The sequence below is a fragment of the Notamacropus eugenii genome, chromosome 2 (genome assembly GCF_028372415.1).
Source record: "Notamacropus eugenii isolate mMacEug1 chromosome 2, mMacEug1.pri_v2, whole genome shotgun sequence".
Lineage (NCBI taxonomy): Eukaryota > Metazoa > Chordata > Mammalia > Diprotodontia > Macropodidae > Notamacropus > Notamacropus eugenii.
The window spans coordinates 191,923,097-191,951,021 of record NC_092873.1 but is presented as its reverse complement, the minus strand read 5'-3'; the positions used below and the strand labels follow the sequence as shown (position 1 = coordinate 191,951,021).

General features: G+C 40.4%; 1 protein-coding gene across 6 annotated transcripts in view; it reads left to right on the top strand.

Annotated features, from left to right (window-relative positions):
• FYN (FYN proto-oncogene, Src family tyrosine kinase) overlaps window positions 1-27,925 on the top strand; it is a 296,371-nt gene that overhangs the window by 257,000 nt on the left and 11,446 nt on the right. For all 6 annotated transcript variants that reach the window (XM_072637648.1, XM_072637647.1, XM_072637645.1 and 3 more), the window contains one exon: window positions 23,629-23,760. In XM_072637648.1, coding sequence (XP_072493749.1) covers window positions 23,629-23,760 — 132 coding nt within the window. The remainder of the gene's footprint in view (window positions 1-23,628; window positions 23,761-27,925) is intronic.

Sequence of the window (27,925 nt, the reverse complement as noted above, 5' to 3'; positions counted from 1 at the left end):
ATGGCTGGTTTCTTGGGGGAATTGCTGGCCCAGACCAAAGACCAGCCCACAGCTAATTCCTTTCCACTACTCTCAGAAAGAAACAGCATACAGTTGAGTAGGAAGTCCCCACACATCTCCACTGCCTTATCATCCTTCTCTGTTTTAAATATAAACCTCCAATATTCTGAATCCATTGTGTTAAGGCCCTGAAGCTATCTTTTGTCTGATAGTGTTTCCCTCTTGGCTCCCGCAAGCTTGGGAATGATTCTGTCAGAGCTGTGCCAAGGGATCCTGAATTCCATTTACCCCCAGCCCTGTCTAGATAACCAGTCAGTGAGCTACTGTCAATAACTCTGAGCCCCAAAGGCACATATCCTCAGTTGCCAAACTGTCTGCATGGAGAAGCCATCTCTGGCCATCAAGGATATCCCGTGTGATCACCCTTAGAAGAATAGTACCTCTCAGGGCTATTGTGGGATTAAATGAGATAAAAAATTATAAAGCTCTTACCACAGTACCTGGCACATAGGAACCACTATATAAATGTCACTATCATTATTAATATTAATTATTGATCTTATATTGTTAAATAATAATGCTAAATATTACACTGATACAACAATATTACTAATATTATTGATAATTAATATTCATAATCACCCCCATCACAGCTCTGTGAATTAGCCATTGTGGACACAGAACCTTAATAGGTGGTCTTTGGGGGAGGTAAGGTTGCTATGACTAAAAAACAAGACAAAACATCATCTGGTGACCAGCTTTCTGCCAATGAGCCTTTCTAGACTTAGCTAGGCTTGGCCCCTGATGACAGGCATACCGGACCCAGCACATAGTAACTGCTAAATAAATATTTGTTGACTATCTGGGCCCCATGTTCCTATCCTCTCCAGCTTCATACTGTAGACCCTACCAAAGGTTGTGCTGGCCTATCTGGTGAGAAACCAGGGTCACTGCAGTACCACAATGAGGGATCAGAGTAGACCTTCATTGAAGGAATGTTGACAGTGGAAGAGGAAACCAGGGTCACAAAGCTAATAAGTGTCTCAGGCCATATTTGAACTCAAGAACATGAATCTTCCTGAGCTCTCCAGGGCTGACATTCTATGTACTGTGGCAGCAAGCTGCTCATCCTGGCCATAGGCAGGTAGACATAAAAACCTAGTTCATATCCTGTACTTTACACTTAGTACCTGTGTGACCTTAAGCAGATACTTCAGGTCATCAGGCCTCGGTTTCTTCAGCTTTAAAACAGAAGAAAAGGGAGTTGGACCACTGAGGTCCCTGCCACTTCTAAGTCAATGAGATGATCCAGTGGTAGTAGCCCTACTGTAGCTCACCATCAAGTCAAATTGCTTATCACACTCTATCTAAACTGGTCTCTAGAGACTCTCCTCTTGCTATGGAGTGCTATGGACTTATGCCCTAGGTCCCTATTGACTGAATTCTAGCTTTGTCTCACATTCTCCAGTAACTTGTTATCATACTCTTTTTTTTCTGGCTATATAAATGACTTTATACACATACACATACACACACACACATATACACACACATTCATAGCTGTTTACATACATGTATGTAAGTAGGTACGTATGTATGTATATAAATGACCAGCTATATAAATAACTGTTCTTGCAGTGGTTCTTGTCAGCAGCATCATTATGATCCTGAACAATTTGATGATCATAATTCATTTTAGTGAGGCCATTAGTATCATTCCCCCATCCCCATTCAATAAACTCCAGTGGCTTCCCTATTACCTCCAGAATTAAATATAAAATCTTCTTTTTGGTGTTCAAAGCCCTTCACACCCTGGCTCCTTCTTAGCTTTCCATTCTTCTTACACCTAACTCACCCTCAGGTACTCTATAGACCAGTGACACTGGCTTATTTGTCCTTCTCACTCTGAATTTTCACTTGCTGTCCCTTATGCCCTCAGTTTTTTCCTCTTCAGCTCCACCTCCTGGCTTCTGCAGATTCCTTCAAGTTCCCATGAAAATCCCACATTCTGCAAGAAAATCTTCCCCTTAATTCTAGTGCCTTCACTCTATTGATTATCTCTCATACTCCTGTACATAGTTTGTTCATAGTTATTTGGTTACTGTTTCCCTCATTAGATTGTGAGTCCTTGAGAGCAGGGACTGTCTTTTGCCCTTCTTTGTATCTCCAGCACTTAGCATGTGCCTGGCACATAGTAGTTTCTTAATAAAAGCTCACTGACATACAAAAAATGGTGTTCAAGAGGAAAACTATAGCCCTGTATCCACATTTTTTCATGTCAATAAAATCTTTGTGAAAATGATCTATGCATGGGCAAGGGAAGGGGGAACGTATATATACAGAAATAAATGTGATACAAAAACAGAAGGCATCAATTTTTAAAAATTATCTACACACACAATGAAGGCATTCTTGATGAAAAATCTGAGAAGGAAGAAGACTGACTCGTGCAAACAATTTTCTACAGCAAATCCCATCTTTACAGACAGTTAACTGAAAGACATGAAGAATATCATATTCCACTGTGCTTTTTTGTTGATTAGAAAAAAAGACCATGCCTCAGTGGAGCAAAATGCACCTTTAAAAACTTTCCTATAACAAGATGTCTCTTAAAAATGTTAAGATATACTAGTTTCCTTGGTAGGTGCAACCATAGAGAGAATCCTATCATAATAATGTTAATTTATCCTACCATTTTGTACCCCTTGCTCCATTAATCACTCAGTTTCCCCCTCCTGAACCCGAATCTCCCTTGAACAGGGTCTCGCATAGGTACCCTCACCTTCCCTTTGTATTCTCAGCACTTACACATGGTCAATAACTGCCTGGTGACAATTATCTCCACATTACCTTTGCAATTCACTTGCCTGTACTTAGCTAGATACCACGTAAGATTGGATTTAGTTAAAACGTTGTTATGTGGTGTTCAATCCCTTTTGTCCTTTTCCCAGTGGACCTAGACCTGCCTTGATCTCACATCTCCATATGCCTGACTTTTTAGCTTTGCTTCCATGTTTAACCTGGCTTCCCATGACTCTGCAGGTCTCCCTAGACTTCCAGTCTCTTCCATTCCTGGCCATCACCAGTCAGACGTACCCCATCAAGACTCGAACCCTGACACTACATTATTAATCCTTACTTATCATTTCCACTCCACTTTTAAAAAAAAGTCCAAGTATGGCTTTGTGTTAATATGATCATCACTAGTATGTGTCAGAGTGAAATTGAAATCCAGGTTTCTCCTAAATCCAAATACAATTCTCTTCACTACCAGTTCTCCAGATGTAGACAAGCTGTAACCAGGGCAGAACAGTAAGATAGTCAAAGAGCATTTATTGAGAGCATTCTCTATGCCAGGCCTATGCTAAGTGCCAGAGATATAAATACAGATGTATAGTCAAAAATTAGCCCTCAAGGAGATCACATTCTAATGGGAGAGACAACATGTAAATACAGAACAGATATACAGGTAGGAAGGGCTTCCAGAAAGATGGTGGTGTCATTGACAACAATAGGAAGTCTGGAAGACAAGAGGGTTTGGGAGAAAAGAAAATGAGTTTTATTTTGAACAAGTTGAATTTGAGATGCCCACAGGATATCTAGTGCAAGATGTACAAAAAGCAGTTGGTGATGCTGAGCTGTAACCCAGGAAAGAGTCTAGGGCCAGATATATAGATCTGGGAATCATCCACATAGAGATGATAATTGAACTCATTGGGGTGTATAAAAATCACCAAATGAGATTGTATAGAGCAGGGGAAAAGAAGAGGGCTAGGACAGAACCTTACAAGATATCCAGAGTTGTAGATATGGCCTGTATGAAGATCCAGGATCCAGCAAAGGAGACTAAGAAGGAACAATCAGACAGGTAGGAGGAGAATCAGGAGAAAACATTATCACGGAAATCCTAATAGGAAGACTGTGTGTGTGTGTGTGTGTGTGTGTGTGTGTGTGTGTGTGTGTGTGTGTGTGTGTGTGTGTGTGTGTGTTCGTCCTTCATTGCCAAAGAAGACCATGTCATCAGAGAAATGATGATATAACTTGCACTTAACTTTGGTTTTTTTGAATGAGGAAGGACTGTGCAGGTCACCAGCCTCACTTCTCCTCCAGAGCCATCTGAATCCAGTGACCAGATATTCATCAGGATGACTGGAGATGACCCAGGATGAGGCAATTGGGGTTAAGTGACTTGCCCAAGGTCACATAGCTAGTGAGTGTCAAGTGTCTGAGGTGAGATTTGAACTCAGGTCCTCCTGACTCCTGTCCTAATGCTCTATCCACTACACCACCCAGCTGCCCCAATAGGAGAGACTATCGAATAAGAGAAGGTGGTTAACAGTATCAAATGCTAAAAATCAAATGCAAGTATCAGAGGCAGGATTTAAATACAGGTCTTCAAGACATTTTAAGTGCTACACTGTGGTCCCTGTGCTGAACTGCCTCTCATTTCATTACAGTCCAGTCACATTTCTATGTATTCCACAGTGACAAAGGTAGGGAGGAATCAAATCCAGCATCCTATGAGCCCTTTAGGAATTGTCTTTTCTTCCCTAAGGGAAGGGGGAAAGAGAACAAACATTTACTGAGCACCAACTATGTGCCAGGCATTATGCTTGAGAAATATTATCTCATTTGAAGTCTCTGTTCCTTTTTCTTTCTCCTCTCTCTTTTTTTCCCTGAAGTACTCCTATACTTAAAATTAATAGCAGTTTACTTGTAGCATTTAACTGCTAATAGCTTCAAGGACGTTGATTGTTTCCCTAACTAGACAAAACTGGAGATTGAGGATCAGGTTCCTGTGTTATGCTTCATAACACATAAACAGACAGACCTCGGTTCTGAGACACTATGTGCCTAGCAAATCACAGTCAATCAGTACATATTTATTAAGCACCTATGTGCAGACACTGTGCTGAAGTACTGGAGATAGAAAAAAATGCAAAAGACAGTCCCTGCCCTCAGTGACCTTACAACCTAAGGTACTGAAAGCTTGTGCCAAGCTTAGGGTATTTGGTTGGTAGTCATGGAATCTCAGATCGAAAGGATCATTAATTTACAGGGCAGAACCTCAGTGACCATTTATTCCAACCTTTACTCCCTCAAATAATCCCCTTTACGTACCTGACCAGTGGTTATCCAGCCTTTATGTAAAGACCCCCAGGGGAGGGGAACCTGCTGCTTCATGAAGCAACCCTTTCCACTTGGAAGAGCCTAATTGTTAAGATTTCCTTCACATCAAGCCAATATTTCCCTCTTTGAAACTTGCATCTTTGCACCAAATTCTACCCTTTAGGGCCTCAAAAACTACATCTTCTCTCCCACATGTCATCTCTTGAAATACTTGAACACAACCATCATTTTCTTCCTGAGTCTTCTCTAACCTTGCTAACCTTGCTCATTTCCTTCAACTGAGCCTCATGACAACATGACTTTGAAAGCCCTTCACCTCTCTGGTGGCCTTCTTCTCTATATATTTCCAGCTTATCAATATTCATCACAAAAGGCTATGTCCAGACCTGACCACGGTATTTCCAATGTGATCTAGTGAGGATCAAGTTCAGTAGGTCTGTCACTTCCTTATTCCTTGAAGTCGTGTCTTCCAGTGAAAGGTCAGATTAACCTTTTCGGCTGCTGTTTTATTCTGTTGACCCCTTTGGGGCTTGCAGTCCACTAAAACTCCTAGATCTTTTTTGGACAAACCACTGTCTGACTTTATGTACCCTACTTTGTGAAGTTCTTTTTTTTTTTTCCTTTAACTCAAATGTAAGTCTCTATAGATCATTTTGACTCCTGATTCTGGCATTCCAGTGTGTTAGCTGCCCTTCCTAGCTTTGTATCATTTGGAGATTTGATAAGCATTCTATGTATACCTTTCTTTTCTGATATCTGATGCCTCATTTTGTCCTGGCCATGACCCAAGGCTCTGGAAGGCCATGCCATACAGCATAGTCTCTGACAAGCTCTGCCACCCTTCAAGTACAAGGTTGAACACAGAATGTATGAGCAGTCTAGGGAAGTGTGGAGAGGCTCATCATCAGAGGCCTGGCCAGCACACAATAACAGTTGGTTGTATTTTGTTGTTGTTGGGTTTTTTTGTTTTGGTTTTTTTTTTTTTTGGCTACAGATGTTCATTATGTAATTTTAAAAGGTAAAGAGGTGTAGAAACTCATTCTGCATGGAGTTTCCTCTGTAATGAAAATCACATATCCTTATCTGAGGTTGAATAGTATAACTTAACATGTTAGCTAATATAATGAAACATCTGTTTCAAGTTTCAAGTTGTGTATGTTCTCTAAATATGATATGTTTAAGTTTCTAAACATAGTATTTTCTAGATTACAAGTTGCAGAAAAAATGCCAGCCTCCTTTGGTAGTTTCTTCCTCTGGAAGTCCCCCTACAAGTGAAATCACTGATCTAGTCCCTAGTGTAGCCTAGCTAAACGAATACTTTGTTTTGTCTTTATCTTTATCACTGGTTTAATTCATTAAGAATTCTTAAAGTATCTGCCATGGGCAGGTAGGTAGCACAGTGGATGGAGTCGGGCCCAGATTCTGGAAGACCCAAGGTCAAAACCAGACTCAGATACTTACTAGCTGGGTGACCACAGGCAAGTCACTTCATCTGCTTAGCTCAGTTTCCTTAATATAATAGTAGTAGCACCTACTTTCCAGGGTTGTTGTGAGTATCCAATGAGATAACACTTGTAAAGCACAGGGTAAAGTAGAGTACACAGTAAGTGGTATATAAATGTTAGCTATGGTGATGATGGTGCTGGGGATGGTGGAAGCACTGGGCCAAGTGCTCCAATACTGCAGTGACTCTCTCAACTCTGGGCATTTTCTCTGACTATCCCTCTTCCCTTCTCCTCTCTGACTAGTAACCTTTCTGGTTTCCTTTAAGTCCCAACTAAAACCCCACCTTCTACAGGAAGCCTTCCCCAGCCCCTCCCCTTTGTTCATGCTGCTCCTGCATACAGCTTGCTTTGTGTATATTTGTTTGCATGTTGTCTGTAAGCTTCTTGAGGGCCTGCGCTGTCTTTTGCTTCTTTTTGAATCCTCAGAGCTTAGTACAGTGCCCAACATAGAGTCGATACTTAATAAATGTTTGTTGGTTGAGCCGGTAATCCCATCAGCCTGCATATTCATTCCAACAGTACAAATCACATGCCTGTCCATCTCATGCAATTTTTAGTCCATGGTCTCCCATAAGTTGACCCAAGGGGTCCACTCAGTATTCTTGGAGTCTTTCTTGCCTTACATTGTCATCATAAGAACACAACTGGAACATGTTGGCTGCCCATCAGTAAAACCACACGGGGTGTCCAACAAGTCCTAGTGCAGGGGTAAGTTTTAATAGGCTAAGCCATTTTAAACCAATACCAGCCCATTTTCGATTTTGCTTCCCTGTTTCCTTGATGGCATCCTTTTGCCCACTTCTCTGGAATGCCTTGTGAATAATACAATGCATCTTGCCCTTCCCCTGCTCTCCGCCCATGCCTCTCCAAAGCCCTTTGGGGAATCTTCAACTTCCATTTAAGGCAGATACCAAGGTGAAAAATGAAAAGTAACCTCTGCCCACAAGGAGTGTGCATTCTTCTGGGAGGGATGAGGCACAACTTTCTAGTTTCCATTCTCATTTGTATATAGCAGAAATACATGTTCAAAGTAAGGGTGGAATGTAGAAGAAGCCTTCATTTGCTCACTGGAAACTCCTCAGAGAAGCTCCATGACACTAACTATTGTCTTAAAGCCATGAAGTACATACAATAACAAATTCAAGGAAGAATTGTTAGGGTTTGGAGCAGAAGTGAGGAGCGGATTCATCCTTAGTTACTAGGGATGAAAGAATTCCATTAACTCCGATGTGACCTCAGGGTAAGGCTAGACCATGCTGACCTAATAAAGTTGGTTTATCATTCTGTTTTCTCTTAAAACTGAGTGTGTGCAGTCAGGCCAGGCTAGATTGTGGTAAAGACAATTTATTTCTGGACTCTAAAGATGAGAACATTTTTGGTTTGTTAGGAAGACAATCACATCATCGGAGTCATCTGTGTTGCACAATATTAAATGCAGGTCATTTTTACTTGACAAAACTAGATAAAATCTGTCAGCAGTCTGGAAAGTTGATAATGTTTAATTTGATTTGATAATGTGATTTGATGCTTCCGTCAACAATTCAATGTCTTCTTTATGTTCAAGGCACCATCCGTCAATCAGAACATGTTTATAGAGATACTTTTGTGTGCCCAGCACTGTGCTTATCAATAAGGGAAAAAAGTATAAAATAAGCAATTCTAACTGCCCTTTGAAAGGCAACTGCTACAGGTGCAGTGGATAGATCACTAGGTCTGGAGTCAAGAAAACTTGAAGTCAAATCCAACCTTGAAGACTTACTAGCTGGGTAACCTTGGGCAAGTCACTGAACCTCTGTTTGCCTCACCTTCTTTAACTGTAAAATGGCAGTAATAGCAGCATCTCCCTTGCCAAGGTGGTTGTGAGAATGAAAGGAAATATTTGTAAAGTGCTTCAGCAAAGTGCCAACATAGAGCAGGTATTATATAAATGCTAGCTATTATTAATGTTAATAACAATGCCTACCTCGCAAGGTTATTGGATCAAATAAGATAAGATTGGTAAAAAGTGTTTAACACACTGCCTGGCATATAGTAGGTGCTCTATAAATGTTTATTTCCTCTTTTTCCTCTGGGAACTTTTGTTCCATATAAAGAAGGGGGAACCAATAAGGAGGAATTCTCTGATTGTCATTGGCAATGAAAGACTGGCTGCTGGAAGAGAAATAACTGAGAAACATGGAGGGGTGAGAGACAACTCCATCTTAAAAGTTGTGAAAGGAAAAGAAGAAAACCTGGCATAGTCTGATGCATATCCCAGATTTGGGAGTGCAGATTTCAAAGGGTTCAGAGAAATGCCAGATAGGATCCCATAGACTAAAGCTACAATGGAAGTTGGCCAAGAAGGAGAACAAGTTTTCAAGAATGATCATTCTGAAGTCACGTGCAAAAAAATCCCAACATTCTGAGGAGGAAGGAGAAAAGTGGCTGGTGGGGTTTTTTGGTCTTGTTTTGAAAGTGTGGAAGATGGAAGCAAGGTCAGGTAACAGATGGTTACAAAAGCATGGCACAGACTTGTAAGAATAGTACTGGGAATGTTTAAACTCAGACTGAGCTGAGCCTGGGGAGGAAAGCTAAGGATAATAAAAATGGTGTTGTTTGTTTAGGGAAAGAGGAAGATCAAAAAGGGATAGAATCACTGATTTAGCTGACTAGGATAGAGGTGCCCAATTGTAGAGAGGAGCTATTTAGTACTTATTTTGCTTCTCTTTTTTCTACCAAGGAAAATGATCTTTGAATTAGAAAGAACAAAGCACATTACTAGTTGGGAGTAATTAGAAAGATAAGAGGAGAGAAGAGATAAGTGTCTATGGAAGAAAAACTAAATATTCTGCACTTTTAGGTGAAAAGAGACAATTTATTAATAACAGGTGACATAGTGGACAAAGTGCCAGACCTAGAGTCACGAAGACCCCAATGCAAATCCAGCTCAGACAATGGTAGACTTGAGAAGTTGGGGTAGGAAGAGTGGGGGAAGGAAAATAGAGGGAGAGTACATCAATTAAGAGCTATTTTATATGTATGTGTGTGTGTACATACATATATGTGTAGGTGAATACATACGCACACATACCAGGCATTGTGCTAAGTGCTAGAGATGCACATACAAGCATATAGAAGCTAACATTCAAATGAGGGAGGACAGTATAAAGGGGAGCTGGGGAAAGGAGGGAAAGCAAATGAGGTGAGGAGGAGAAGTCCAGGCATGATTGAGGTCAAATATGACTGAGGTTCTTACTAAAGTGGTGGTCTCAGGGAAGGAGGTGTCAATTAGGAGGTCAGAGCCTCAGGATGAATTTTGTTAGGGGAAGGGGGCGATTAGAGAGGTGACTGACAAGGCTCGATTTCCATATCTGTAAAATGGGATCATAATAATAGCTCCTGGTTCACAGGTTTATTGAGATATTTTGTGTGTGTGTGTGTGTATTTTATATATATATACGTATATATATATATATATACACATGCAATAGATGCAGATACAGAGAAATTATAGAAATTAATTACATATAATTAAATATATAAATTATATATAATTAAATATTACATATATTGTGATGGTCAAATGAGATTTTATATATATATTATGCTATCTATAGTATAGATTTTATATCTTATATATGAGTTTTATATATCTTAAAGAATTATATAAATGTTAGTTACTATGTTATCATTGTTAATATTAATAATAATAACCTATAAGCATTAATGCTGAGAAATTCAAACATCAGTTTCCTCTGCTAATTGAAATTCTCCCCTGGCAAAGTCTTGTAACATTTTATAGTGTTCGTAAAGAGAAAGGAAACTGTATGGAGAGATTAAAACAAAGATACAAGTTTAATTTTAGGGTTTCTTTGATATACTTAAACAAAACTATAGAAATAACAATAATGTCGTGCCCTTGGAGAAGTAGCCATTTTCCTGGAATATCCAGGTCAGGTTCTGATTAAACAAAAAGCTTCACCTCCCTGACCATTGAAAAAAAAGAAGTGATATATCCTTTGGTTAACAAAGGGGCAATGCCTCTTTTACCACTCATTTCTCAGGATTCTTCTTTCAGTATGTTGTTGTTGAGTAATTTCAATCATGTCTAACTCTTCATGACCCCATTTGGGGTTTTCTTGGCAAACATACTGGAATGGTTTGCCATTTCCTTCTCTAGATCATTTTACAAATGAGGAAACTGAGGCAAACAGGTAAAGTGACTTGCCCAAGGTCACATTGCTTATAAGTGTTTAAGGCCAGATTTGAACTCAGGAAGGTTTATCTTCCTGACTATAAACCCAGTGTTCTATCCATTATGCCACCTAGTGGCCCCAAAGGTAAGTAAGGAGGTGCTTAATTAGACTAATCAAAAGACACTCCTGCTCCCAAGTTTGGTTACCAGCCTGATCTGTTTTGGGAAGCTGGAATTCGTCCCTGACTGAATCTAGGAACCAGTTTGGGCTTTGCTAATTAAAAGATCAAGGCTCTATACCTTGACATCCATTCCATAGTCAAACAGTAAACATTTATTAAGCATTTACTAGTCATCAGGCATCATTACTTGGAATGTGATTAAGTACAGATCAAGTTTAAGGACCAAAAACTTTAAACAAGGACACTGAAATAATATTACAAAATAATATTTTTTAAAGAGAAACAGGGCTGTATGCTGCTAAAATACCTTGGTTAAGTCACTAAGCCTCTGTAACTAGTACCCCATTGGTGGTGAAGGAATCAGCAGGTGTCATGGTGGCACTGCGCTCAGCAATGTTTGAAATACTGTGGAGAATTGAAGAGGTCCAACAGGATTGGAGAAGAGCAATGCTATCCCAGTTTTCTAAAAGGGAAGGAGAATGGAGTCTGTAGACTATAGGACAGTGAGTTTGACTTCTACTAATAATGATAATGTACTTCTAGAACATATTATTAAAGATATCGTTTGGAAGCATCTAGAAAAAGCAGATCAAGATTTCATGAGGAACTGGCAGGTCAAACCAAACTATCCTCATTTCCTTTATTGATGGGTTACTAGACTTGTCGATTAGGGGAATGTAGGAATTAGAGTTCACCTAGATTTTAGCCTCGCATTTAATAGAATCTTTCATGTTGTTCTTGTGGAAAAGATGGAGAGATGTGGGCTACATAAGAGTAAAGTCAGATGAGTTATGAACTGGTTGAATTTCTGTGCATTATGAATAATAATAGCTTTATAAATATTAATGATAACAAATATTAACTTTTAGAATAGATATTTACTCTGGTGGTATAGTTGGTATAAAACATCCTCCTAAAATTCCATGACACAGTCTCCTGCATATGTAGTCCAGAGGAAGAAATGAGCTCAAGCTTGGAGCACATGTGTGTCAAAGTGGTAACTCATACCTTCCCAGTTGAGGGGAGTCTTTTTCTTCCCTTCATGGGCTATTCATAATTTTCCCCTTAGCCATGATGAAGGGTTTTCTTCAGGGCTCCATTCACAGCCTTAAATCTGCCTTTCTTTAATCACATCTGTTCTTGGCTCCTGTATCTGCAGTTTTGGGACACAGCTAGGCTAAGGAAGTTGATGAAAAATCCTGAGGTCCCAAAGAGGGTGGTTAACATAGTCCATCATCTGTCCCCTAGAGTTATGATTTCGTCACTGTATTTGATCAGAGTTCTTAAGTCTTTCAGAGTTTGTCTTTAAATGGTGTCATTATTGCATTGTGTAAACTGTTCTGGTTCTGCAAGCTTCACTCTACCTCAGTTCAGACAGGTCTTCCCAGGTTTCTCTGAACCCATCCATTTGAACATTTTTAATGGAATCATAGTATTTATATACTACAGTTTGTCCAGTAGTCCCCCAATTGATGGACACCCCCTTAGCTTCCTGTTCTTTGCCACTACAAAGGCAAAGGCAGTATACCCAGGTCTTCTGTACAAAGGGATGTGTACCCTAGTCCAGATCTTGTGCTCTTTCATTTGGATGACTGTCCATTCCCTACCCCCCACTCTCCAAAGCTCTATTATATTTAATCTTTCCTGATCTCATTCTGTCATCCCTTGACTTCTCTGAATTTGTTCACTCTATCTCTGAAATGTACTTCTCATTTTAACCTGTTGAAATCGACCTCCTACTTCCTCTGCCTTGTAGCCTTCCTTGGTTACTTAAAAACTGAGAAGAGACCACGTTGTAACTATTAGGACAGTGGTGACTTTTTTTTCCTTTTTAGTGAGGGGGGAGTTATGAGAGGGAGGCAGAGAGACAGTTTTCCTAGAGTGTTAGAGATGGAAGCTGTGTTATGGATGGTTAACGATCAAGCTGGCAGGAGTTACCTTTCAGTGAAAGGAAGGTAATCTTTGTTTCATTAATTGGGTATGGAGGAGCAGCTAGTTGGCACAGTGGACAGAACTCTGGCCCTGGAGTCAGGAGGACCTGAATTCAAATGTGGCCTCAGATATTTACTAACTGTGTGACCTTGGGCAAGTCACTTAACCCTGATTGCCTTCCTCCCCCACCTCACTCCCAAAAAATGTACATGTGAGAGAGAGACAGACAGAAAGACAATTTTTTACCAAGTTGGAAGGAGGTGAAGGAATAAAATTGAAACATCAGAGTGAGGCTTGTCTCTGGCAGCTCCCTGAAAACATATTTACATAATATTGTTTATGGGACAAGTCAGTTAACAAACATTTATTAAGTGCTTCCTACAGCCATTGATGCTAAGTACTGGAGATAAGCAGAAAGACAAAAAAAAAATCTGTCCTCAAGAAGCTCATGTTCAAATAGGGAAGACAATTAGTAAATAGATACACCAAAAATATAGAGTAAATGAAAGATAGTTTCAGAAGGACGTTTCCTGGGGGAGGGAAGTGGAGTGGGAAAAGAGAATGAGAAAGACCTCCTGCCTTGGTGGTCTTGAAGAAAACCAGGGAAGCTAAAAGGCACAGTTAAAGAAGAAAAGCATTCTGGGTACAAAATTGGGAGATGGAGTGTCACTTGTAAAAAAGCACAGCAAATATATTTGGCCAGAGTAATGGGATCATAGAGCACGGAGGAAAATAAAATATAAGAAGACTAGAAAGGGACCAAGACGTGAAGGACTTTATAGTTTATCCTGAAGGTAACTGAGAATCTTTGGAGTTAACTGAGTGGATGGAGGGTAGGGATGTTATAGTCAGATGGGTGCTTTAGGAAAATCACTTTGGCATCAGAGTGGAAGGTGGATTGCAGTGGAGAGAGATTTGAGGCAAGGAGACTGACCAGAAGGCTCTTAGAGTGATCCAGGGGCAACTTTATGGCTATTGTAATAGTCTAGGAGAAACATTCTAAGAACCTATACTAGGTCTTGACTCCATGCATGGAGAGGAGATAAATACAATAGATGTTGTGAAGGTAGAGAAAAGATTTGACAGCAGGTTGGATCTGTAGGGTATGAATATAAGTGAGTAGTCAAGGATGACATTAAGGCCATGGGCCTCGGTGACTGGGAGGTGGTGGTGCCTTTGACATTACTCACAAAGTTGGTAAGAGGAGAGATTTTGGGAGAAGGAGAATGAGTTCTGTTTTGAACTTGTTACGTTAGAGGTGTCTACAGGACTTCTGGGGTAAGATGTACAGTGGGCAATTGGTAAGGCTGAACTAGGGCTCAGCAGTGAGACCAAGAACAGATAAAGAAATCTGAGGATCCTTTGCATGCAAACACAATGCTGTACAGAGTCTCAGGGGGAAAAATGTTATTAGTCACTAGAAGAGTCAGGAAAGGCTTCATAGACTAGATGGCATTTGAGCTGGGAATTTATTAAGCGCCTACCATGTGCTAGATGTTATGTGGGACACTGGAAATAACAAAGACAAAAAAAAGAATCAATCCCTATCCTCAAAGAGTTCATTCTACTAGGGATGGGGAAGAAGTAAAACATGTACATTGAAAAGTAGATATAAAATGAAAGCAAAGAATTTAATTTACTGGGCAGCTACGTGGCTCAGTGGATAGAGCACTGGGCCTGGAATCAGGAAGACCTGAGTTCAAATCTGGCCTGATACACTAGCTGTGTGACCCTGGGCAAGTCACTTAGCCTCTGCCTAACTTAATCCACTGGAAAAGGAAATGGCAAATCACTGCAGTATCTTTGCCAGTACTGACATGCTATGGTCCACGAGGTCATAGTCAGACAAGACTGAACAACAGGAGGGGCACTAGAAATGGGCAGAGGCGGTCAGGAGGGTCTTTGTCTAGGAGGAGACTTGAGCTGAACCTTTAAGGAAATAAGGGATTCTGTGCCACTGAAGTAAAGAGGAAAAGTCCCGCAGGAATGGGGGACATCCTGTGCAAAAAGGGAGGAGAAGGGATGCTGTGTAAAACAAAGAGTGAATGGGCCAATTTAACTCTAATAAACAGTCCATGAGAGAGTCAGCCTGGAAAGATAGGTTGGAGACAGACAGTGAAGAGTTTTCAATTCCAGACACTGGGGAATGGAGGTAATATAAGCACCAAAAGTATTGATAGAATTCATTTTGAAATTCCATAGATGGCAGTTAAAGAGGAATATATATTTTATCCTAGGGGCCAAAGGAAGCCACTGATGCTTCTTTAGCCACAGATTAAACACATTTGGATCTGCTCTGTGTCTATTTGGCAACTATGGGAAATATAGGGCAGGTAAGGTGGCGCAGTGTATAGAGTGCCAGGCCTGGAGTCAGGAAGAACTGAGTTCAAATCCAGCCTCAGACACTTATTAGCTGTTTAATCCGGGGCAAATCACTTTACCCTATTTGCCCTAGTTTCCTCATCTGTAAAATGGCTGGAAAAGGAAAAGGCAAACTATTCGAGTATCTTTGCCAAGAAAACCCCAAGTGGGATCACAAAGAATTGGACATGACTGAAAAACAACTCAACAACATCAACCTGGATTAGAGAGGAGAAGAGACTGGAAAGAAGAAGACTAATTAGAAGGCTGTTAGAGGGGCAGCTAGGTGGTGTGGTGGATAAAGTATCAGCCCTGGAGTCAGGGCAGCTAGGTGGTGCAGTGGATAGAGCACCAGTGCTAGAGTCAGCAAGACCTGACACTTAACTAGCTGTGTGACCTTGGGCAAGTCACTTAATCCCAATTGCCTCATCCTTGGTCATCTCCAGTCATCCTGATGAATATCTAGTCACTGGATTCAGATGGCTCTGGAGAAGTGAGGCTGGCGACCTGCACAGCCCTCCCTCACTCAAAAAACAAAGTCAAGTGCAAGTCATGTCATCATTTCTCTGATGGCGTGGTCTTCTTCCACAACGAAGGGCGAACACACAGCCCTGAAGTCAGGAAGACTTGAGTTCAACTCCTGCCTTAGACACTTACTAGCTATATGGGAATCAGTTGTGAGGGTATGACACTTGATTCCAAAGGAGCTGAAGAGATAACCAAGAGAGAAAGGGGGAGAGAGAGATGGACAAACAGACAGACACTAAGTACTGTGACAAACCAGGTAGGAAGAGTATCTAGCTAGGAGGGGGGTGGGTCTATAGCACTGGTACCGAACTCAAGTAGGAACATGTAAGGATTCCTGTGGCCCGCATATTGGTTTAGTTTTAAAACATAATGCCATCTGTGGCTTATTGTTTTATTTTTTATTTTGTTAAATATTTCCTGATTTCATTTGAATTTGTTTTAGCTCAGAGTGTTGGGGCATTTGACTCCTCTGAGGTACATGGTCAAATATAGTCAAGATGACTGAGGACTGAGAAAAGGACTTTAGAAATTGGGTTGGAATCAAAATTCAATGCTGCAAAATTATAGCCGCCAAATCTGACCCCACGGAGGAGGTATAAAAAAGTATCTTCCCCCCTTTCCTTTACAGAGGTGGGAAACTTTGAGTATAAAACACCATCTCATGCCAGACTTAAGGTCAATATGTTGCTTAATTTTGCTGACCTGTTTTATTTTTTCTTTTAAAAATTTTCCATTATAAGAGTTAGTTATTTGAGAGGGGAAAGAAGAGGAATATATTGAGAAATGCAGGTGATATAAAACCTAAAAATAGCAATAAAATTTGTTTTCCTAAAAAATGACGAGTTAGATTTAAACAAATAGAGGAAGGCAGGAGAAGAGACTATTACACATAGGTTGTGATACTGTTTTCTATTTCTGACAAAACAGGAAGGGTTTGAATGGACTGGTTTTGGACTAGAAGACAGTGTTGGGTCCTTGATGTAACACTGTTAGCCATAAAAAATTTCCTATAAAGTGGGTCAGTACCCTTGGGCAGCTAGATGTCACAGTGGCTAAAGTGCTTGGCCTGAAGTCAGGAAGACTATCTTTCTGAGTTCAAATCTGACCTCAAACACTTACTAGATATGTGACCCTGGGCAAGTCACTTTAACCCTATTTGCCCAGTTTCCTCATCTATAAGATAAGCTGAAGAAAAGAAATGGCAAAGCACTGCAATATCTTTGCCAAGAAAACCCCAAATGGGGTCCAAAGAGTCAGACACAACTTAACAACAACTTTACCCTACCCAAGAGAATGTTGTAAATACCAAAAGTATAACAAGAGTTCTTACCTAGAAAATCATCCTTTGAAATTGGACCCAAGGACTGTATTAAAACAAATCCCTAAGGAATGAGGAAGGATTTGCTAACAATGAGTTATGGGATAGATTACTTAAGAAGGTTGAGTAAATTTGTAAGGAACTGCATCTGGCAAACTCTACTGAGATCACTGTATACACTTCAGTGAAAAAAGTATGATTTCTGCCTAGATTATTTATGACTTGTCCATACTGGCTCAAAATTGCCCCCCAAAGTGATTGGGATAAGTCAATGATGAATGGAAAGTCAGAAATCAGTGTGTTTTCAAATACATCCTAAAGCCCATTGACCATAAATAGTGTTCAGAGAGTTCTTCAGAACATCAGCATCAGTGGCCAGCTGTTACTGATGTCTTTATTTGTATAATTTATCCCATTCCCCTCACTCATATTTTCATTTTAAAGCAAGGGGGAAGAGGGAACTGTGCTTGAATTTGGATGTTGTATCCACCAACCTTCGTTAATCTTTAGTTTCTTAAAAAAGAGTGATTTGACCAGAGTTGCAACCAAAGTGGCAAAGTTCATTGAAATCTGGGTGGTGCAGTGGATAGAGCACCAGACCAGAGTGAGGAAGACTCATCTTCCTAAGTACAAATCAGGCCGCAGACACTTACTGACAATCTGACCACAACTCCCTTCCTTTAACAATTCCTTTTCCCCTAGAATAAGAAGATTGCTTTAAGTGAGATTTGGGGTATATTTATGGAAAAGATAGAAAAGGTGAGGTGGGAGAGTGAGAAGGTAGAATTTTGCTGACTGATACAAATAAAATATTAAAAAAGAAAGAAAAGAAACCCCAAGGAAGCTTGAGTTTTCTAGGGCAAGAGTTCAAAGCATAGGGACTATAGATCTATTTTTTAAAAATATATTTTGATAATTGTGTTTCAAGATAATTGGTTTCCTTTGTTTAAAAAAAAGGAGAGAAATAAAACGTGGAAGACAGTGTTTACATTTTGGATAGGCTTCCTTTCAAGTTTTAGATTTCTTGTTTTGGATCTTTTATTCCTGGGAAAGAAGAAGCAGATAGCAGCCATGGGCTAGACTCACCTAGTGCTGTCAGTAGGACTGTATCCTGAGCCATTGGGTGGCATGTAAACCACAAGGAAGAAAATGGGGAATGGGAGGGCAGTAGTTGAACGATTAGAGAAATCAGTGTTGATTAGCTGTCTTCAATTGAAACCTCAGCCAGTGGTAAGTAGTTTGCTACTGCTTTCATTTAACCTTCTGTGGTCCTTGTTGAGGACAAAGGGAGCCCTGGTTTAGCACAGCCTCCCAGGAGAGCAGAGGAGGAAGAGGAGAGGATATAATTAGGTGTGCAGAGAGGGCAACCCCATGAAACTAACCTTCCCCTCCGTTTTCTTCTACAAAAAAACAGCAAGGAATGGTGGGAGGAGATTTTTAGTGAGCTTTTTTTTCTTCATCGAAAAAACTGATTCAAAGCAAAATTATTTCATGCTGAATCCAGCGTGTGTGTGTTCATCCTTCGTTGCCAAAGAAGACCATGCCATCAGAGAAAAAATGACAACTTGCACTTGACTTTGTTTTGAGTGAGGGAGGGCTGTGCAGGTCACCAGCCTCATTTCTCCTCTGGAGCCATCTGAATCCAGTGACCTGATATTCCTCAGGATGACTGGAGATGACCCAAGATGAGGCAATTGGGGTTAAGTGACTTGGCCAAGGTCGCACAGCTAGTGAATGTCAAGTGTCTGAGGTGAGATTTGAACTCAGGTCCTCCTGACTCCTGCACTGGTGCTGTATCCACTGCACCACCTAGCTGCCCACTGAATTCAAGTGCAGCTTAACAAATGCTTTTATCATAAATCCCTGTGGCATTTCAGCCCTTATTTGAATATTTGTAAAGATTTGTATTGCATGGTTTTATATCATGCTTATGGATCATTAAATGACGGGGTGTAGGAGATACAGCAAGAGAATCCAGAGACCATGTGCTTCAATGCCTCCTACACACACACACACACACACACACACACACACACACACACACACACACACACACACACACACCCCACCACTGGTTTTACAGGCAAAGAACCCAGAGTCGGTCACAAAGCTAAGTGGCAGTGGCAGGATTTGAACCAAGGTCGTTAGAGGTATGTAGTCTGGAATAGAGAAGATTTGGGGCAGGGAATGAAGGAGGAGTAGCTATCTTCAAGTATCTGAAAGGCTGTCATATAGAAGAGATATAGGGCTTCTTCTGTTCCCCTAGACTGAAACTAAGAGCAATGAGTCAAACTTAGACTTGGCACAAGGAAAAAACAGTGAGAACCATCCATAAGTGGAGCAATAGCCAGCATTTACGTAGCACTTCACAGCTTGTAAAATTTTGCATATATTCCATTTGATCCTCACAACAACCCTGGGAGGTAGGTGCTGTTATTATCCCCATTTTACAGATGAGGAAACTGAAGTCATTTAACATCTTAGTTTCCTCAGCGATATAATGGAGATAATAACAGCCCCTCTGATCTGAGGTCCTTTTTAACTGAGATTCTATAAGAATTACAGATAGATGTGGCCTGACAGTGTTGAGCCATGAGCCAACAACAGGCCCATCTGACACTGAAGCCCCCTGGGAAGACTCAAAATGAAGTTATTCAGGTAATAAACACTGCATGTTAAGGAGCACACCCACCCACCTTCAGAGCAGTAGAACAAATCCAGGAGGAAGACAAAGAAGGAACCTTTTGCTTGTCATTTTATTTAATTGGATGTGTCTGGGAAGCAGAGAATTGAGCTTCACTTGCTTCTAAAATGGAAATCGATGCCCCCAGTCATTCAATCCAGGCAGTCTGAGATAGGAAGCATTTGGATGCACCTTTTTTTGGCTCTTTAACTGAGTAAGAGAACTCGAAGGGAAATACAGAAGAAAATCCAGTACAACCTCCCATCGTATGCATGTATCAGCAGAAATCAGCAAGCAATTATTAAGCACCTACTATTTGCCTACTATACACCTACTATAATGCTAACTGCTGGGGCTATAAACAAAACAGTGCCCTCTAGAAATTACATTCTATCAAGAGTGACAACATATATACACTTGAGTATATGTGAAATATAATATACATGTAATCTTCATAACCATCTACATATATGTATATATACATGCACATATATATATATACACATGCATATATGTGTAAACATAAGTACAGGTGAGATATAACAAATTTAACCTTTGTGACTGACACAAGCATAGGTGCACAGATATTTATACATAAATATATATTATATATATCAAATCTATATGTGTATGTATGTATGCACATATAAGTACATATAAATATAGTATATGTAACCTGTGTGTACACATGCATATATAGAAAATATATTTAACTTTTTTAAATCATTTATACACATGTATATGTGGTTACAATAGGTCATATGTATATTTTATTTGTAACAAACAGTTACATATGTGTGTACATATGTAGTGCATGCAAATATTATACATGCAAAATATATGTAACCTTTTGTATCCAGATGTATGTTTATATACATGTATGCATACATATTTATATGTGTGCAAACATTTGTAATAACATGATATATATATATATATATGTAACCTCTTATAACCAGATGTTTGTATATGTACGTATATATACACACATACATATGGATCAGTTAAGTGGTTCAGCTGACAGAGCACTGGACCTGGAGTTAAGTAGACCTGAGTTGAAATACAGCCTTAGACACTCACTAGCTGGGCAAGTCACTTAACCTCTGCCTTAGTTTTCTCATTTCTAAAATTTGATTAATCAGGGACAGTTAAGTGGATAGAGCAAGAGGACCTGAGTTCAAATTTAGCCTCAGATACTTTTTGGCTCCGTGCCTTTGGACAAGTCACTTAACCCTGATTGCCTCCTCAAAAGAAAAAAATGGGGATAATAGCACCTCCCCCCCAGAATTGTTGTGAGGATCAAACGAGACTATAATTGTAAAGCGCTTTATCATAGCACCAGGCACATAATATAAATGTCAGTTGTTGTTGTTACGCATGCATATACATTAGGTGGCACAGGGGATGGAGCGCTGGCTTTGGGGCCAGAAGAGACAGCAGTACCACTGAGTCCAGGAAGGGAAGTCCTGTAAGATAGATGCCTGGAAAGCTGAGTTTAGAAGAGAGGTAATGAAATGGCTATTTTCAGAGCATGGCCAAGCCTGGTTACAAGGAACCACACATCTCTTAAGAAAAAAAGATGTGAATAATCATGCCTGAGGAAAATGCACATAAAGCTGAAGAAACAGCACAGGACTGATTTTCTTCTGCTGGTGTTTTACTGTAAGACTTTGCATGATGAAATAATGGGATTATTATTTTTTATTTCATTTTGCACTTAGAGATGCTGAGGAAAACTCTGCTGTAAGATAAGAGCATTGTGGATTTGCTAAGGATCCTATCGATTGTCAACAAAAATCGAATTGCTATAATTTATCATAGCTCCAATTACTAATTACTGTACTCCAGAAGCTATAACTCTGGTGATTTTATAGTTTCCATGTTGTGTCTTTGTGAGAAATACAAAGAAACAGTATTATTTTGGTAGGTTTTTTGTATCCTTTTCTTATAGCTCCTTCATACTTTAAACTTATATCCATGTTCACACTGAGGATGAGCATGCCTTATGGCTTTTAGGTCATTGGCACAATGAAATGTATCTAACCATTTTTTTCTAATTAATATATGTGAATGACAGAGACAGGGAGAGAAAAAAGAGGGCTACACAAAGTCCAGCACCAAGGGGTGGGTACCTTTGGGTGGCCTGAGAGATTAATTGGCCCAAGTCAGAAATGGAGCAGGTCCAAGTTCTCATGATGATCAGAGTGGGATGTGTAGCTGAGAGAAGGAGAGAGAGATTGAGAGAAAGAAGGGGGTGGGTGGGGTGGAGTGTGCTTGTTGTTGGCTCAGTTTTAATCTTGTGTAAATCTTTCTGGCAAATTAGAGTTGTGTGACCTCCACCCTTCCTCTTTGGGAGGAGGCAAGATTTTCTAAGACTGGGGGTGGGAGATGAGTCAAGGTTGTGACATTCTATATTAGACTCTGCCAGAAGTCTACTTTATGAACTTTGAGAGACCATAAGGACTACATTCTTATCTTTCCTAGGAAGAGCATGACCTACTTTATTCTTATTTTTTTTTTTAAATCTCTGGTTCAGGATTTGAAAACTGATTTGGGCTGGGGTTAGAGGAAGAAATTAGGAAAGGACACCACAGCATCAAAGAATGTTAAGAAGCAACCCAGGCCAATGGAGGGATTCCTCATTGCCCCTTTTAGGATCCTGGGGTGGGGAGGAGAATCACTTAGTCATTTATTAAAGCATTATCTATGTAGCAGTGCCACAGTTCCTCTCCTCAAGGAACTTACATTCTAATTGAAGAAAGGAGCAGAAAGAAAAGCTCTTCTCTGGTTAATGGGGAAGGCCTGAGCAACATATGGGCACATTTGGACACAGCCATGTGTCAGATTGTCCCATACCAAGAGAAGCCATTCATAGACATTCTGTATATTCTATAAGGCATCATGACTTAATAGTATGTGTTACAGAAATCCAGTACTGATTAAAATAGAATTGTAGTATTCAAAGGGGCCTTCCAGAGGCAAGGTCTGGAGAGGATAAGGGGCATGCCAGAGGCCACACATTCTATTAACCATCTATTAAAGCAGTTAATCATCTAATGCATATTAATTGCCTACTATGTGCAAGGCACTGTGCTAAGTGATGGGGATACCAAGAAAGGCAAAAATACCAAATGACAGTCCCTGCTCTCAAGGACCATTACAGTCTAATGGGGAAGATAATGTGCAGACATTAGGGAAGGAAGGAAGGGAGGGAGGGAGGAGGAAGGAAGAGAAAGAATTGAAGATAATAGATTGAGGAGGCTGAGGAAAGGCTTAAGGTGGGACTTTCGGTTGATAAGAAGGCAGGAGGTAGAGATGAGGAGGGAGGTAGTTCTGGGCCTAGAGGATGGCCAAGGACACTGTACAGTCAGAGATGGAATGATATGTTCTAGGAAGACTGAGGAGGCCATTGTCATTGGATCACAGAGTACTTCAGGAGGTATGTAAGGTACAAGAAGACTGGAAAGGTAGTAAGAGGTCAAGTTATGGAAGGCTTTTATAAGCCAAACAGAAGAATTTACATTTGATCCTGGAGATGACTGAAGAGGGGAGTGATATGGTAGAATCTGCACTTTAGGAAGAGCAATCTGACAACCAAGTAGAGGATGGAATGGAGTGAGGAGAGACTTGTGGCAGAGCTGGTCCATGTGGATGTTTCTTGATTCTACCACAGTCTTCTTTTCACAAGACTTTGCTTCTTCTGACCTGAGACATGTAGCTGTTCCCCTTCCCCTCCCTCTGTCCCTTAGAAGAGTGCATCTTGTGTGATCTTGGTGTCACTTCAATCACGAATAACCACAGTGTCCTTGCTTTAGGTGCAAAGTTCCCTATCAAGTGGACAGCTCCAGAAGCAGCCCTGTATGGAAGGTTCACTATCAAGTCTGACGTGTGGTCCTTTGGAATCTTACTCACAGAGCTGGTAACCAAAGGGAGAGTTCCCTATCCAGGTAAGAAGTCCAGGAAGGAGAACTGCTTGATATTTGGGTGTCCCAGTTATACCATTTGGAGATTCATTCATTCATTTCCACAGCACAGGGCCTGTACTTTTTAAGCATTCGTAGAACTGAATTGTATTTAATGAAGCCCACAAAGGTTTTTTTTTTTTAAAACTCCAACCAAAATTGCAAAAACAACTCAAGTTTCCACAGTACGTTCTGAACGTGACAACTGGTAAGAAGGTAGTGTAAATACGAAGGATGGAAAATGGACCTGTTAATGCATCGATAGAGAGATATCCAGGTTGAGGAAACTCCTTTCATTATTATGATATATAATATAATATTCATTCTCAAAGACGGCCAGTGACATTACTGGTGTGGTTATCTTGACTTGCATGGGGATTGGATTTAACAGAGCAGAGCTGCATAAAGTCATCAGCCTCATTCTCCTCCAGAGTCATCAGAGTTCAGTGGCAAAACAAAAATCGAGACAACTGGCAATCCCACCCCCCCTTTATTAATGCAATCTGGCACTATCTCTACAATTTCTGCCTTTTGCCTTAAAGCAGTGGTGAAAAATTCAAGTAGAAATTGATTCCTTCTGCAGCATATTGACTTAGAAAATGACAAATTAACATTATCTATGATGCATTGTATGTTTGTATATTTTAACCTGATTTATGCTATACTCTGGAGTTTTATGGGATTTGTAGTCACTCAGTTTTGACACATCTGGCTTAAAACACAGAGAGATTATGTGACTTGCCAGCAAATATGTGTGGAACTTCAACCCAGGTCTCTCTAGGTTCAAGGTCAGCTCTCTAACCACTGCTTCAGACTGCCTTAATGTATAATATTTCCACTTTATAGATGCTGAAACTAATGTTCAGATGAAGTACCTGTGGTTTATATAGAGAGAGCAAGTATTGAGGTTCTAACTAGCTGTGTGACTTTGGGCAAGTCACTCCCTCTCTGTGTACCTCATTTTCCCCATCTGTAAAATAAGGGAGTTATAGACTAATACGATTCCAGTTCTTATAGTCCATCCTTTGTCAATAACTTTATACTTATCCTTGCATTAAGTAAGCTTGGACAACAGGACTCAAAACCAAGAATTAAAGGACAAAGAGCATTTGGCAGAAAAAGGGGTTGCCTGAAATATGGACATGGGGAGCCTTGAGCAACTACAGATGATACAGAAGGAAAGACAAGGGTTCTGTTTAATATCAGGATAATAGGGAGTTCCTGGGTCCTAAGAACAAGAGATGCAAGCAAGAGTAACCTAACTTCTGAGATCCTGAGAGAGAAACTTTGGCAGCTGTCAGATCTGGGTTTGAATCCTAGCCTCCTGCTTGTCATATAATACACAGTGTGTCTGAGGCAGCTAAGTCGCATCTCAGTGGACAGAATGCTGGGTCTGGAGTCAGGGACACCTAAGTTCAAATCCGGCCTCAGATGCTTACTAGCTGAGTAAGCAAGTCCCCTGACCACTACTTGCCTCAGTTTCCTCAACTGTAAAATGAGCTGGAGAAGGAAATGGCAAGTCACTCAGGATCTCTGCCAAGAAATCCCCCAAAAGGGGTCACGAAGCGTCGGACACGACTAAACAGCAAACAGTGTGGCTCAGCTGGGTCACGATTGGGAAGGGATGGCAAAGTTAAGTAAGTGCATTTTCAGTGCTTTGAGGCTTTTATGCCTAAGCACTAGGAGAGAGATAAAGGGGAGTAAAGTAGAATAGTCTTTACCCAGAAGGAGCTGAAAGGATGATTGGGGAGATTACAGGCTTATTCATAATTACCACAAAATACAAATAAAATGGGGTGAGGATCCTGAGAAACTTCAGAGACCACAGTTGGCCCCTTGTAGCTTCACCTTAAGGCTTTTTCTTGCAAAACAGGAGGGAAGTGGAAGCGTCTTTGGTCAAAGAAATTGGGAACCTGGAGCGTCTGTCTTATGCCAACACAAAGTCATTTTGCAATGTATTTAAAGTTTTCAAACAATTAGCAACTGATCTGGGCATTTAGGCTCCACCCTTCTCAGAATTCATGAAATCCCTTTCTCCTCAGAAAGAAAGGAAAGATAGAAGTCCTAAAGTCAGAATATCACAGGCAGCGCGCTTGGCAGATTAGGTTGGCAGAAGTCTTTGGAAAGGAGGGGTTAAAAGATTCCATTTGCTTGATGATTAAACTCTACCCATTAGACCCACAGACTGAACCTCTTCTCTGCAGGATACAGCTCCAGATGGCCAGAGCAAAGAGTAGAGAGGGCTATTCATTAGCATAGTGAAAGAAAGGGTTCACTGCTTACTATTGAATACCCTAAATATTCTGGGCATAAGTATTTATTGACTGGTGTAAGATGAAATGAATACAGAAAAAAAAATTTTTTTCAAGCATTCTAGAGACAGATTTTTTTCCTCTAACGATCAGATTCAAGACAATGGCATTCTAAAGATTTTTTTGGTGCTTTCATTTGTTCATTTAGATAACATCTCTCGTCCTCCCCGCAGTAGTTATTATCCTATAGTGGCTGTTCTGTGTACGGTGTAGTGAAGACCTGCCTTCTGAAATGTTAAGGAAATGTCTTCCATTTACTGATGATTGAAGACAGAAAGGCGGTCTCTACCCCATAAGCTCAGCATGCACACGCATGCCTAAGGAATGAGCTAAAAAGCCAATGATATGAATGATAGCTAAGATTAATGAGTGACTGAGGCCTCCTACAAATACCCAGGGTTTGGGGTTTTGTTGTTTTTTTTTTTTTTTTTGGTAATCTCTTTGCAGTCAGGGGAGCCAGCAAGAGCAGATTAATTTGTAATCTCTTTGTTCAGGGGTTTTTTTTTTAATGAACATTTTTGGTGATTTCCAGAGGACACAGAGAAGGAATTACACATAAATAGCATCCCCTCTTCTCCATGTTATGTATCATCTCAGCTGCTGGGAGTGCCAAGAAGCCGTGTAGGCAGAACTGACAAATTCCCCATCTCTGAAGTGCTGGCAGAGGGCATTTTAGCAATCCGGATGTAAGTCAGCTTTATTGATGCTGCTGCTGCCGCTGTAGCTCCCAACACGCACATATGTGCGTGTACGTTCTAGGAATGGTCAAGCAGAACAGAAAAGGGGGCTGCTGTGGTAGAAGCAAGCAGAACACACCATGGAAGTTTAAAATTGCTTCTCAGGAAGAAATCGGTGTCAGCTTTCTATAGTATGAGGATCGGAAGTCATTCCTCCTCCCCATCCCCCTTTTTTTTATTGCAAAGATTTCAATCTAAGTCCTTCTTGAGATGCTCAAGCTTATAAGTCATTGAAAGTGTTCGGTGCCATCTGAAAAAAAAACCCATTATTTTGAATTTCTGCTGATCCTAACTGCCCCAAGAAACTTAAATTTAGGGAAAGAAGAGAAGTGAGAAAAAGAGAGCGAGGCAAGGTACACAATTTTTGAAGTCAAGGCTTTTTGATCTAGTGCAGCTTAATGCTGAAGAAAATGGCCTCATTTTAGCCCCTCGGGATTGGATTCCTGAATAGAATTAATTTTGAAAAGGGCCTTAAGTCAGAAGAAAAAGATAATTTTATAAATGAATGTTCACAGGTTTGTCAAGTGTTTCAGCTAGCCTTGGTGAAAATAAAGGGGGTGGGGATCAGAGAAAGGATGAGCGAGGCTCTGATCATGAGGCCTGGCCAGAGTGGAGGGTAATGAGTAATTGGAATCTGATGTGGCAAGGGAAGAAATGTTTGAAATGATATAAAGAGAAGAGAGAAACAAGAGAACAGAACTTAGAATGACAGTGAGGTGCTGGCAGAGGCTGGAGCATGGCGTCTGGAGAAAGACCTGAGTTCAAAACCTACCTTAGACATTTACTGGGTTGTGACCCTGAGCAAGTCACTTGTTTTCTCTCCGTCTCAGTGTCTACATATGTAAAATGGGAATGATAATAATTATAATAGCACCTGCCTCCCAGAGTTCCTATGAGGATCAAATGAGGTAACGTATGTAAAGCACTTGGCACACTTTGTGCTCTGGTGTGCTAACTATAAAGCCTAGGTACTATTAGCTTATTAATGACTGCAATAATATAAATGAAAATAACACGAAAAGGCACCTAAACTCATATTAAAGACAATGGCCCATATAGGTTACAGAGGACAGATGAATGGGCCCCAGTTTCCCAGTCTGT